This window comes from Cetorhinus maximus, chromosome 20 (assembly GCF_964194155.1).
Source record: "Cetorhinus maximus chromosome 20, sCetMax3.hap1.1, whole genome shotgun sequence".
NCBI lineage: Eukaryota > Metazoa > Chordata > Chondrichthyes > Lamniformes > Cetorhinidae > Cetorhinus > Cetorhinus maximus.
Window position 1 is genome coordinate 79,759,884 of NC_135898.1, and position 12,696 is coordinate 79,772,579.

The following is a 12,696-nucleotide window of genomic DNA, read 5'->3' on the forward strand; positions in this document are numbered from 1 at the left end:
CCTGCATGCTTTTATCATGAGCCCTGGATGCAGCTATGAATCAGTTGTACACTTGCTCTCTTTTTTATCCTTTGGGTTGGGGGTTTGTGGGGGGAGTATTATGTTTTAATTCCAGGCTTACCAGTGTAGCTTCATGCCCCTCTTACCTTAATGCGGCCTCCAAAAGACTTGGAGCGCATGTGTTTCTTGTGTTTCGGCGAAATTAATCCTTCAGGAGTACCAACCACCGAGCTTTTATGAAACTGCAAGAGGACAAGGAGAAAGGATGGTGTGAAATGGAGAACACACAGGAGGTAGTGGAATGTCACATTGTGCAGGAAAGCTTGTTTATTGGGACTGAGCAAGGGATACGTCATCCCCATACTCCACTTAGTGGTCCGGATCCATGGGTTAGGGAACATGGGAGCAGGAGTAGGCCCTACAACTCCTCAAGCCTGCTCTGCCTGTCCATACAATCATTGCTGTTCTGCCTCAACTTCACTTTCCTGCCTGCTCCCTCGATCCCTTGAAAGATCAAAAATCTGTCTCAGCCTTAAATGTATTCAACAATGGAGCATCCACAACACTTTACAGCAGTGGCAGTCCTTGAGGGACATCCATGTGGCCCATGGGCTGCTCTAAAATGCAAATCACCGACTCGCAATGCCACAGCCGAGACCAACATAGAGAACAGACCTGAACCATCATCCCCACCACTCGCGTGACGTCACACCACCAGGCTGGCTCCCACGTGCATGGCATGAGGCGTCATAATCATGAGTAACAACAACATACTTTTATAAGCAAGATTTATGTTACTGTTACATGCAACTGCAAGGTCAGATGTTCAACCCTTGTGGAGCTGAAAACAAAGAGAAGGAACTAGCTGAACGTGGAGCCTTACATGAGACTGAAACTCTCCAGTTTGGAACCAGACACCACCTCATTGGTAACTCATCAAAAGCAGTGCCAATCAATGCACTTATTTGATTTTTTTTTTGTGGTGGGAACTGAAAGGGGTTGGATCAGATTAGTAAGTGGTCCGCAGGGTCTTTTAATCTAAGTGAACCAATGTGAACCACTGCTCTAGGTTAGATTATTTCAAAGATTTACAAAACACTGAGTGAAGAAATTTTTCAGGCTGCAAAACACAAGCAAGAATTTTCTTATCTTACAGCTTTCCAAAGCCCTATGTTGATATCCACTCTGACAAAATGACAACAGACTGCCCCATAGCAATAGGCGGGGGGGGAAAACTCAGTGACCCGCATGTGTCATAGCAGCAGGAGCAAGATTGGTATCTCCCATAGTAGTCAGAATCAGAGCAGCTTCAGGATCCTGGAGTGAGGGCAGGTGGATACCAAACAAAAAGGTTTGAACACCAGGGCTCCAGTCATTTCATTGGGGTTCTCTGCGTCATGGAATCAGAAGTAGCAAAGGCTTGAAATTATTTTTTTGCTCCCTTATGTCTCCCAGGCACTGGGATACTAGAGACAGCTCCCTTGCAATAACTGACCAATTCATTCTCGCTACATGAATCTTTGAGGAGTATTTGATAGTATACTTGACGTGAAGCCAAGTCCATCCCCATCCTCACCATCATTAACAGGCGCACTTTCCACCAGAAATCACTGGGAAATGATCAGAAGCGGGATCTGGCTGAGTTTATCTCCTCTCCTTAACCCAAAACCTAAACTCACCTTGTCAAATGGCTAACCTAACATAGGCATAACAGCTGATAAGAACCCATGAATTTCTGGGCCTTCCTGGCTTGTACACTATCATACCAGCTCACCAGATGGAGGAGGGCAGGAGCAGCACCTCCAGCCTCCCTCACCCATCTCACGAGTCTCTTCTTCAGCACCTCCAACCTCCCTTACCTGTCTCGAGTCTCTTCTTCAGCACCTCCAACCTCCCTTACCTGTCTCTCGAGTTTCTTCTTCAGCACCTCCAACCTCCTTTACCTGTCTCACAAGTTTCTTCTTCAGCACCTCCAACCTCCCTTACCTGTCTCACGAGTCTCTTCTTCAGCACCTCCAACCTCCCTTACCTGTCTCACGAGTCTCTTCTTCAGCACCTCCAACTTCCCTTACCTGTCTCACGAGTCTCTTCTTCAGCACCTCCAACCTCCCTTACCTGTCTCACTAGTTTCTTCAGCACCTCCAACTTCCCTTACCTGTCTCACGAGTCTCTTCTTCTTGGCGGAGTTGGGCATATTGCTGACGTGTTTAAAGAGCTCCTTCAGGGCCTCTTCTGTATGTTGCTGTGTGTCCTCCTGGGATCTCAAAACAGAGTGCAGCCTGTTCCGCTTTGCAGATTTACTGATGAACAAATCTGGGCAATCTGGAGCTGACAACAAATCCAGATCATCCTGAACAGAAACAGAATTCCAAACATTCCAACAAGCATTAGAAAACAATCCTCAAAAGAACAGGGGGCTAACATAAAAATATAGAACACAGGAACTCATTCAGCACATCAACCCCACTCCTCCTCCAGCCTCTGTACACTCTACCTTGTTACGGACTTTAGCCACTCATTTAATCTTCTTCCACAGACGCTTTACACTCTCCCATTTCACAGAATCTAGCCACTCATTTAAACATTTCCCAAAGCCCATGTATGCTCTCTACCCTGTTATTGACTCCAACCACCCATTCAACAACAAGGTGCAAAAATGTGTCCAGTTCTGGCTGGGCCATGTATAGACTGTCCGTGGACACGATAAGAAGACCACCCATTCAAACTCCTTCCATACTTAACATGGATGAACAGAGACACCCCATGGGCTCAGATACTTAAATTCCTGGAAGTGCACGTTCAGGTTGATAAAGCCCAAATTCCTATTAGGATTCTGCAAACTGTAGACAAAACTTGGAAGTATTGTGAACAGTGAAGAGGATAGTGACAAACTTCAAAAGGACATAAACAGGTTGGTGGAATGGGCAGACGTGTGGCACATGAAATTTAATGGCGAGAAGTGTGAATGATTCATTTTGGTAGAACAAACATGGAGAGACATTATAAAATAAAGAGTAAAGTTCTAAAGTGGGTCCAGGAGCTGTGGGACCTGCGGGTATATGGACACAAATCATTGAAGGTGGCAGGGCAGGTTGAGAAAGCGTTTTTTAAGTTTTATTTGTTCATGGGATGTGGGCATTGCTGTTTAGGCCAACATTTATTGCCCATCTTTAATTGCCCTTGAGAAGGTGGTGGTGAGCTGCCTTCTTGAACCGCTGCAGTCCATGTGGTGTGTGGTATAGGTACACCCACAGTGCTGTTAGGGAGTGAGTTCCAGGATTTTGACCCAATAATAAAGCATGTGTGCTCCTGGGCTTTAGAAATAGAGTACTAAAGCAAGGACATTATGTTAAACCTGCATAAAATGTTGGTTCAGCCTCAAGAGTATTGTGTCCAATTCTGGGCATCACACTAAGAAGGATGTGAAGGCATTGGAGAGGGTGCAAACAAATTCGGAAAAGGCGTAGGCTATTCGGCTCCTCGAGCCTGCTCTGCCATTCAATAAGATCATAGCTGATCTGATTGTGGTCTCAACTCCACATTCCACCTACCCCCGATAACCTTAGATTCTTGATTAAAAAGGGAGTCAATCTACCTCTGCCTTAAAATTATTTGACCCTGCCTTCAGCACTGTCCAGGGAAGTGTTCTCCAAAGATTCACAACACTCAGAAAACAAATTTCTTCTAATCTGTCTTAAATGGGTGACCTCTTATTTTTAAACTGTGTCCCCTAGTTCCAGTCTCTCCCATAAGGGAATCATCCTCTCAGCATCCACCCTGTCAAATCTCCTCAGGATATGTTTTGAAAATATCATCTCTTATTCTTCTAAACTCCAACGGATACAGGTCCAGCCTGTCCAACCTTTCCTTGTAAGATAAGCACCCCATCTCAGGTATCACTTGAGTGAACCTTCTCAGGACTGTTTCTAATGCTATTATATTCCTCCTTAAATAAGGAGACCAAACCTATACATGTACTCCAGGTGTGGTCTCACCAACACCCTATACAACTGTCACAAACTTCCCTACTTTTATATTTAATTCCCTTTGCAATAAACAACATTCCATTTGCCTTCCTAATCACTTGCAGTACCTGCATACTAGCTTGTGATTCATGTACTAGGATACCCAGATCCCTCTGCACCTCAGAGTTCTGTATTTTCTCTCTCCATTTAAATAGTACACTGCTTTTTTCTTCTTCTTGCCAAAGTGGACAAATTCACATTCTTTCACATTATACTCCATCTGCCAAATTTTACCCACTCACTGAACCTATGCCCCTTTGCAAACTATTGCTGTCTTCTTCGCAACTTTACTACCTATCTTTCTGTTATCAGCAAATTTAGCAACCATAAATCTTGTCTCTTCATCCAAATCATCGCTATAAATTGTAAATAGTTGAGGCCCCAGCATGATCCATGTGGCACTCCACTATTTACAGCTTGCCAACCTGAAAATGACCCATTTATGCCTACTCTATTTCCTGTTAGCTAACCAATCCTCTATCCATACTAATATGTTACCACCTACACCATGAACAGGGTGCAGAAAAGATTCACGAGAATAGTTCCAGGATGAGAAACTTCAGTTCTGTTGAAAGATTGGAGAGATGGGCTATTTTCCAGGAGAGAAGATTAAAAGGAGATTTGATAAAGATGTTCAAAATCATGAGGGGTCTGGACAGAGTAGATAGAGAGAAATTGTTCATGTTGGCAGAATAGTTGAGAACCAGAGGACACCGATTTATAGTGAGTGGCAAAAGAAGCAACATTGGCATGAGGAAGAGCTATTTCCCTCCCCCCCCTCCAGTGAGCAGTTAGGGTCTGGAATGCACTGCGTGAGAGGATGAAATATGTAATCAAATTTCAGAGAATTGTAAGAATAATAAGTTAGTAATAGTAGGGGATTTTAACTACCCAAATATTAACTGGGATAGTTTTAGTGTGCAAGGAGGAAAGGATTAGAGGGAATAAAATTCTTAAATTGCATCCAGGAGAACTTTTTTAGCCAGTACGTAGAAAGCCCAACAATGGAGGGGGCAGTTCTGGACCTAATATTCAGAAATGAGTCCAGGCAGGTGGAAGGTGTATCAGAAGGGGAGCATTTTGGAGATAGTGACCATAACTCAGTTAGATTTAGGATAGTTATGGAAAAGGATAAAGGATAAGGTTAGGCTGGTAATAAAAGTTCTAAACTGGGGCAAGGCTAATTTTACTAAGATGAGATATGATTTGGCCCAAATGGACAGGGAGCAGCTACTTGCAGATAAAACTGTGTCAGAGCTGTGGGAGGCATTCAAGGAGGAAATAGCGAGAGTAGAGGGTAAATATGTTCCTGTAAAGACAAAGTGGGGGACCAAGTCCAGAGAACACTGGATGTCACGAGACATAAAGGTTAGGATTAAGAAAAAAAGAGAAGCTTATAGCGGATACCGAGTGCTCAATACGGTAGAGTCCCGAGGGGAGCATAAAAAGTGCAGAAGGGAACTTAAGATGTGGGTACAGTCCTCAATGAATACTTTACGTCAGTCTTCACAATGGAAAAGGACAACGCAGGTATGGACATCAGGGTGGAAGACTCTGAAATCTTAGAGGAAATTAACAGAGAGAGGAGGTATTAGCTGGTTTAGCTGCCTTAAAAGCCCAGATGAGATGCATCCCAAGCTATTGAGGGAGCAAGGGAAGAGATATCAGGGGCCCTGGCAGTAATTTTCAAATCCTCTCTCGCCACAGGTGAGGTGCCAGAGGACTGGCGGGCTGCTAACGTTGTCCCATTATTAAAAAAGGGAGGAAGGGATAGACCAGGAAATTACAGGCCAGTCAGTCAAACCTCAGCAGTGGGGAAATCACTAGGAAGAATTCTGAGGGCCAGAATATGTCTGCACATGGAGAGGCACGGATTAATCAGGGATAGTCAGCATGGATTTGTTAAGGGATGGTCATGTTTGACAAATTTGATCCAATTTTTGAGGAGGTAACCAGGGGTGTTGATGAGGGTAAAGCATTTGATGTGGTCTACGTGGACTTTGGCAAGGCTTTTGATAAGGTCCCTCATGGCAGACTGGTCAAGAAAGTAAGAGCCCGTGGGGTCCAAGGCAAAATGGTACATTGGATCTAAAATTGGCCGAGAGGCAGGAAGCAGAGGGAGATGTCAGAGGGATGTTTCTGTGACTGGAAGTCTGTTTCCAGTGGGGTTCCACAGGGCTCGGTGCTGGGGACCTTGCTGTTTGTGGTGTATATAAATGATTTGGACTTAAATGTAGGGGGTATAATCAAGAAGTTTGCGGATGACATGAAAATTGGTAGGGTGGTAAATAGTGAGGAGGATAGCCGTAAATTGCAGGAGGATATCAATGGACTGGTCAGGTGGGCAGAGCAGTGGCAAATGGAATTCAGTGTCAGCGCAGACTCAATGGGCTGAAGGGCCTCTTCGGCACTGTGTGATTCTGTGAACCCAGAAAAGTGTGAGGTAATGCACTTGGGGAAGGCTAACAAGTAAAAGGATTACACTATGAATGGTAGGACCCTGGAAAGTACTGAAGATCAGAGGGACCTTGGTGTGTATATCCATAGATCCTTGAAGGTAGCAGGGCAGGTATATAAGGTGGTTAAGACGACATATGGGATACTTGCCTTTATTAGCCAGGGCATAGAATACAAGAGCAGGGAGGTTATGCCAGAACTGACAGCTACTACCCTGTTTCATCCCAATGCTATTGAGGAAATCGCTACATGCTAAGCTGCTACCTAAGTAGTGATGTTGGAACTGACTTCAGGTTCTTTTAAACAATAAGAGATCATATATTCTTACCCTGATCACTGAGAGTTTTGATCCTGTGAACTGTAATCTGGCAAGTTCTCGAATGTACGCTGGTGCCTGCACAGAAGAGAGATTAAGGTAGAATCCTTAAATTAATTATAAAAATTAAACCAGCAAACTCTCTTTGGGATCTGAATCCACTGCCCTTTTGTACCAGGAATGACCATCTCCAACAAGAGATAATCCAACCATCGCCCCATGATGTTCAATGGTATGACTGTGGCTACAAGAGCAGGTCAGAGGCTAGGAATCCTGTGGAGAGTAACTCACCCCCTGACTCCCCAAAGCCTGTCCACCATCCACAAGGCACAAGTCAGGAGTGTAATGGAATACTCTCCATTTGCCTGGATGAATGCAGGTCCAACAACACTCAAGAAGCTCAACACCATCCAGGACAAAGCAGCCTGCTTGATTAGCACCCCTTCCACCACCTTAAATATTCAATCTCTCACCACCGACGCACAGTGGCAGCAGTGTGTACCATCTACAAGTTGCACTGCAGGAACTCACCACGGCTCCTAAGACAGCATCTTCCAAACCCACGACCACTACCATCTAGAAAGACAAGGGCAGCAAATACATGGGAACACTACCACCTGGAGATTCCCCTCTAAGCCACTCACCATCCCGACTTGGAAATATATTGCCGTTCCTTCACTATCACTGGGTCAACAGCCTGGAACTCCCTCCCTAATGGCGTTGTGGGTTCAGTGGGCTGCAGTGGTTCAAGAAGGGACCATCTTCTCAAGGGCAATTAGGGATGGGCAACAAATGCTAACCTAGCCAGCAATGCCCACATCCCATGAACGAGTAAATAAAAATCCAGATCTGGGTAGATATGGTATCCAGTGAAGTGAACCACTCTAAGCCCAGAGATCTTTTGGGCCTTGGCTGACACTAGCTTTGCTGCCTCTCACTAATTCATACTGCCCACAAGCTACTGCCTTAAGATTCACATCTAACTATGTAAAAACATCAATCTTTGAACACAACAACAACATACATTTCAATCAAATTTTTAATGGCATCAGTTACTTTTCTCATTAAAACTTCATTTTTACAGTACCTGCTCTCAGCTTCCACCACAGCAATCATTTCCTACAGGGAACACTGAGCACCATATCTCACCACACCACATGTGCTCTGATTCACTGCCTGCCTCACACTGTCCCCACCCCTCACTGTCCCCCCCAAACTCTGACCCTGCCCACACACTGACCCCATCCTACGGCTCTTGTTATGGCAGGCAGATGGTAAATGCCAAGCTGCTCAAATCCCAGAGGGAAACCTGAAGCAGCTGCCACAACCATTTGCAATTTGTAATTATTTCAAGATGCGTGCTTTGAATTCAATAGTACTAAGACCACCAAGTCTCATTCCTTTTTTTTTACAAAACTAAGTTGAACCTTTATTAATAATAAAAAATAATTATAAGTACATAGATTTACAACTATAATTCCTAGCTCCCCTTGTTAATCTAACTCCCAGTTACACCTCCTTTAAGGCAACAGTAAAAACATATAGATTTTAAAAGATCGAGGCAAAGTGACACGATACCCTGAACAGTCAATTTCGAAGTGAGTTTTGTTAACTTCAGTTCTTGCAGACAGCAGTTTGGGCACAGAGGCTGAAGGTTTTTCACACTTGTTAGATCTTAGAATGCCTTCCCTTGTACACAGCCTTCTCGCCTCTGTACATATTTTCCCCATTGAATACAAATTCCCATTGTTTCACTGTGTCTTTGGACTTTACCTCTCTAATAATAAAAATCTATCATAGTACCAATTTTACAGTAATCTTTGGGAAAAATAAACACACTGTTTCTTAATCTCTCCTGGCTAGGTGAAACATTTCACCCCCTCTTTTGAATTCAAGCTAGTCTGGTTTATTTAAAAATGAAAATGTTCCCTTTACACCTCACCTTCTAAAACTTCCCCCATACTTACCTACTTAACACTTCAAACCTAGCTTCTCCTCTGACACATCAAAGCCTTCAGACCAGCTGCCTTTAATTCAATTAAAACCCACACACACAGACCCCACTATTACCCTGCAATAAATTCCAATAATATGATGAAAATTATTATATTTTCCTGACAGTCCCGATCTCCATGCTGACTCTACCCCCATACTGATCCCACCTCCATTGGCCCCAGGCCCCAGCTCTCTTCAGCATTGCTATGCAGCATCCATCCCAAGGCTGTACACCAGCACACAGTACCCACACCACTTTAATTGCATTCTGCTGTGTGAATTAACATGTTACTCCAAGCAGGTCCAATGAGATGAAGTATTGCTGTTGTATTACTCTTGAATGCCACAGTCAGGGAATCCTTTCAATCCCACAACTAACCGAAGTTTTGACCCAATCTCAGGTCCATCTTCTCCAATCCATAAAACAATCTGTATTCCCTTACCCGGAAGAGCTTCTGAGAGTGTTTAATCAAAAATGCTGTTCCATTATTTAATTTGGCGATGTTTCCTTGAAGGTCAGCAGCCATCATCTGTTAGGAGCAGATAAAAAGCAAATGGAATCAGCAGGAAAGAACAGATAAAAGATCAGATACAACAAATAGCTGAATAAGTCAGTAGATCCAAGCTGGAAATAGCTGGTCCTGTTTTCTCTGCGTAATCTTTGTCCACAGTCTTTGATCTTTGAAAAATTGCTGGAAATATGTGAGGCGCATGACATTGGAAGAGTGAATGGGATGTTTTAATGTCGCTGAGTTGGTCTGGGAGGATATTTGTTTCATTTTCAGAAAACACTAGAAAAGGTTAATCACAGGAGACTTGTGTACCTAAATTAATGTTTTTGAGCATCAAAAATAAAATTATAAATTGGAGAATGAGGTGCGTTCAGCGGATGCCAGACATTACTTTTAAAAGCGGTTAGACTGCACAAAAGAGAATCAAATGAAGAGTGACACTAAATCGAGGAGAGAAGATGCCCACTTACATTCCTTGGCCAGAGAATGTGTGGAGCAAACATGAGTGCCAGGTTATAGGCAGTCATCTTGTTCCTGTCCTGATGTTTGGCAGTTTGGTATAGTAGATCCAACAGTAACTTCAGCAGATTCCGATTGGCTGAAGGCAACAAAAGGAAGAGTAGCTGAAGAGCTTCGATTTGACGCTCCTTGTCAGGAACAGTTTTCTTCCCCTTCATGTCAATCACCATTAGATCTAACAGGAGATAAATCAATCAGACATTGACTTCCATAACTAAACACCAGAAACATAATTACAAGTCATTTTTGAATATTAAGTATACAGTCTCTAAACATATGCACACACACACCAACAGGATCCATGCTATGCAAATGAAAGCCCTTTTGATTACCTGCTGAACTGCAACCCTGGCTTATGTACAAACAGACTGCTGGAGTTTAGAAGAGTAAGAGGTGACTTGATTGAAACCTTTAAGACCCTTAGGGTTCTTGACAGGGTGGATGTAGAGAGGATGTTTCCTCTTGTGGGAGAATAGAGAACTCAGGGTCACTGTTTCAAAATAATGTTTGTTTAGGACAGAGACGAGGAGAAATTTTCTCTCTCAAAGGGCAGTGGGTCTTTGGAATTCTCTTCCTCAAAAGGTGGTGGAGATACAGTCCTTGAATATCTTTAAGGCAGAGGTAGATAGATTCTTGATAAGCAAGGAGGTGAATGATTATCAGGGGTAGTCTGGAATGTGAGGTTAAAAATCAGATCAGCCATGATCTTATTGAATGGCAGAGCAGGCTCAAGGGGCCGAGTGGCCTACTCCTGCTTCTAATTTGTATATCAGTATGTATTGATACAGCGGGGAGGCGGTGGCATAGTGGTATTGTCACTGGACTGGTATTCCAGAGACTCAGGGTAATGCACTAAGGCAGATGGTGAAATTTGAATCCAATAAAAATCTGGAATTAAAAGTCTAATGAAATCATTGTCGACTGTTGTAAAAACCCATCTGGTTCACCAATGCCCTTTAGGGGATCTGCTGTCCTTACCTAGCTCCAGACCCACAGCATATGTGGTTAACTTAGGGATGGGCAATAAATGCTGGAGCCAGTGACGCCCACATTCCATGAACGAATAAAAAACTGCTGCTCCCTGTACCTGTCCCTCCCTATGCCTGCCCTATCCCCTCACACACACTGCTGCCTTAAGGTTGGATGGGTAGCACTGTTAACAACATTGATTACTTTTTTAATGGCCTTAATAGGCCTTTGACAGCTTGGCCATCTCCGGCGCCCACCGAACGCAATATTGAAATGACGCGCGATGATGTTGGGATGCATGCCCGACGTCATCTCGCGTCATTTTACGTGTCGGGCCCGCCCATGCACACCAATGGCAATATTCTGGCCCCAGACTGCTGCACCCTGTACCTGCCTCATTCATACACACACAGACTGCGGCTCCCTGTATCTGCCTCATGCACACACAGACTGCTGCTTCCTGTACCTGTCTCACACCCAGATGCTGCTGCTCCCTGTAACTGCCTCACACACAGGCTGTTGCTCCCTGTACTGGCCTCTCACACAGGCTGTTGCTCCCTGTACCGGCCTCTCTCACACAGACTGTTGCTCCCTGTACCTGCCTCTCTCACACACAGGCTGCTGCTCCCTGTACCTGCCTCTCACACACAGACTGTTGCTCCCTATACCTGCCTCTCTCACACACAGGCTGCTGCTCCCTGTACCTGCCTCTCACACACAGACTGTTGCTCCCTGTACCTGCCTCTCACATACAGGCTGCTGCTCCCTGTACCTGCTATTTTGAGATGAGCATTATAATGTCTACGACTGAGGAGCGGTTCTGGCAGTTCTCCGAGGAATACTTTCAACAGGGTTGCAACATCATTTGGATGAAACTCTCCAGAATCCAGATCTACATCCACGCCACTGTTTAAAGCATCTTTCAGGGACTGCAGTCGGATACTGTTCCCAGGAATGCGGAACAGACCCTCCACATGGAGATCTGTATAGAGGAAGAGAGAAATATAAATAGTATAAAGTGCTGCAAGAGTTAGTGATATGATGCAAATAGAGATGTACTGTGATGCTGTATTTTTAGAGCAAATAGAAACACAGGTAAAGTACAGTTTGTTTTAAAAAAATAATTCAGTGCTAATCGATCAGATAGATGGAATGTGAGGTCAAGATTAAAGATTTGCAGTTGACATAAAGCTGGGTGGGAGGGTGAGCTGTGAGGAGGATGCAGAGATGACTCAGTGTGATTTGGACAAGCTGAGTGAGTGGGCAAATACATGGCAGGTGCAGTATAATGTGGATAAATGTGAGGTTATCCACTTTGGTAGCAAAAACAGGAAGGCAGATTATTATCTGAATGGCTATAAATTGAGAGAGGGGAATGTGCAACAAGACCTAGGTGTCCTCGTACACCAGTCGCTGAAGGTAAGTATGCAGGTGCAGCAGGCGGTAGAGAAGGCAAATGGTATGTTGGCCTACATAGCGAGAGGATTCGAGTACAGGAGCAGGATGTCCTGCTGCAATTGTACAGGGCCTTGGTGAGACCGCACCTGGAATATTGTGTGCAGTTTTGGTCTCCTTATCTGAGGAAGGATGTACTTGCTATAGAGGGAATGCAGCGAAGGTTTACCAGACTGATTCCTGGAATGGCGGGACTGACATAAGAGGAGAGATTGAGTCGGTTAGGATTATATTCGCTGGAGTTCAGAAGAATGAGGAGGGAATCTCATAGAAAACTATAAAATTCTAACAGGACTAGACAGGGTAGATGGCAGGAAGGATGTCCCCGATGATGGGGGAGTCCAGAACCAGGGGTCACAGTCTGAGGATATGGGGTAGACCATTTAGGACTGAGATGAGGAGAAATTTCTTCACCCAGAGAGTGGTGAGCCTGTGGAATTCGTTACCA

General features: G+C 44.3%; 1 protein-coding gene across 4 annotated transcripts in view; it reads right to left on the reverse strand.

The window, feature by feature from the left end:
- The window catches only part of arhgap19 (Rho GTPase activating protein 19), a 37,838-nt gene that overhangs the window by 14,783 nt on the left and 10,359 nt on the right, over nt 1–12,696 (reverse strand). For 3 of the 4 annotated variants that reach the window (XM_078564985.1, XM_078564984.1, XM_078564983.1), the window contains 6 exons: nt 11,566–11,775; nt 9,776–9,999; nt 9,237–9,323; nt 6,811–6,876; nt 2,156–2,350; nt 147–242 (listed from right to left, as the gene is read on the reverse strand). In XM_078564985.1, coding sequence (XP_078421111.1) covers nt 147–242; nt 2,156–2,350; nt 6,811–6,876; nt 9,237–9,323; nt 9,776–9,999; nt 11,566–11,775 — 878 coding nt within the window. The remainder of the gene's footprint in view (nt 1–146; nt 243–2,155; nt 2,351–6,810; nt 6,877–9,236; nt 9,324–9,775; nt 10,000–11,565; nt 11,776–12,696) is intronic. The other variant, XM_078564987.1, reaches the window with a different exon arrangement.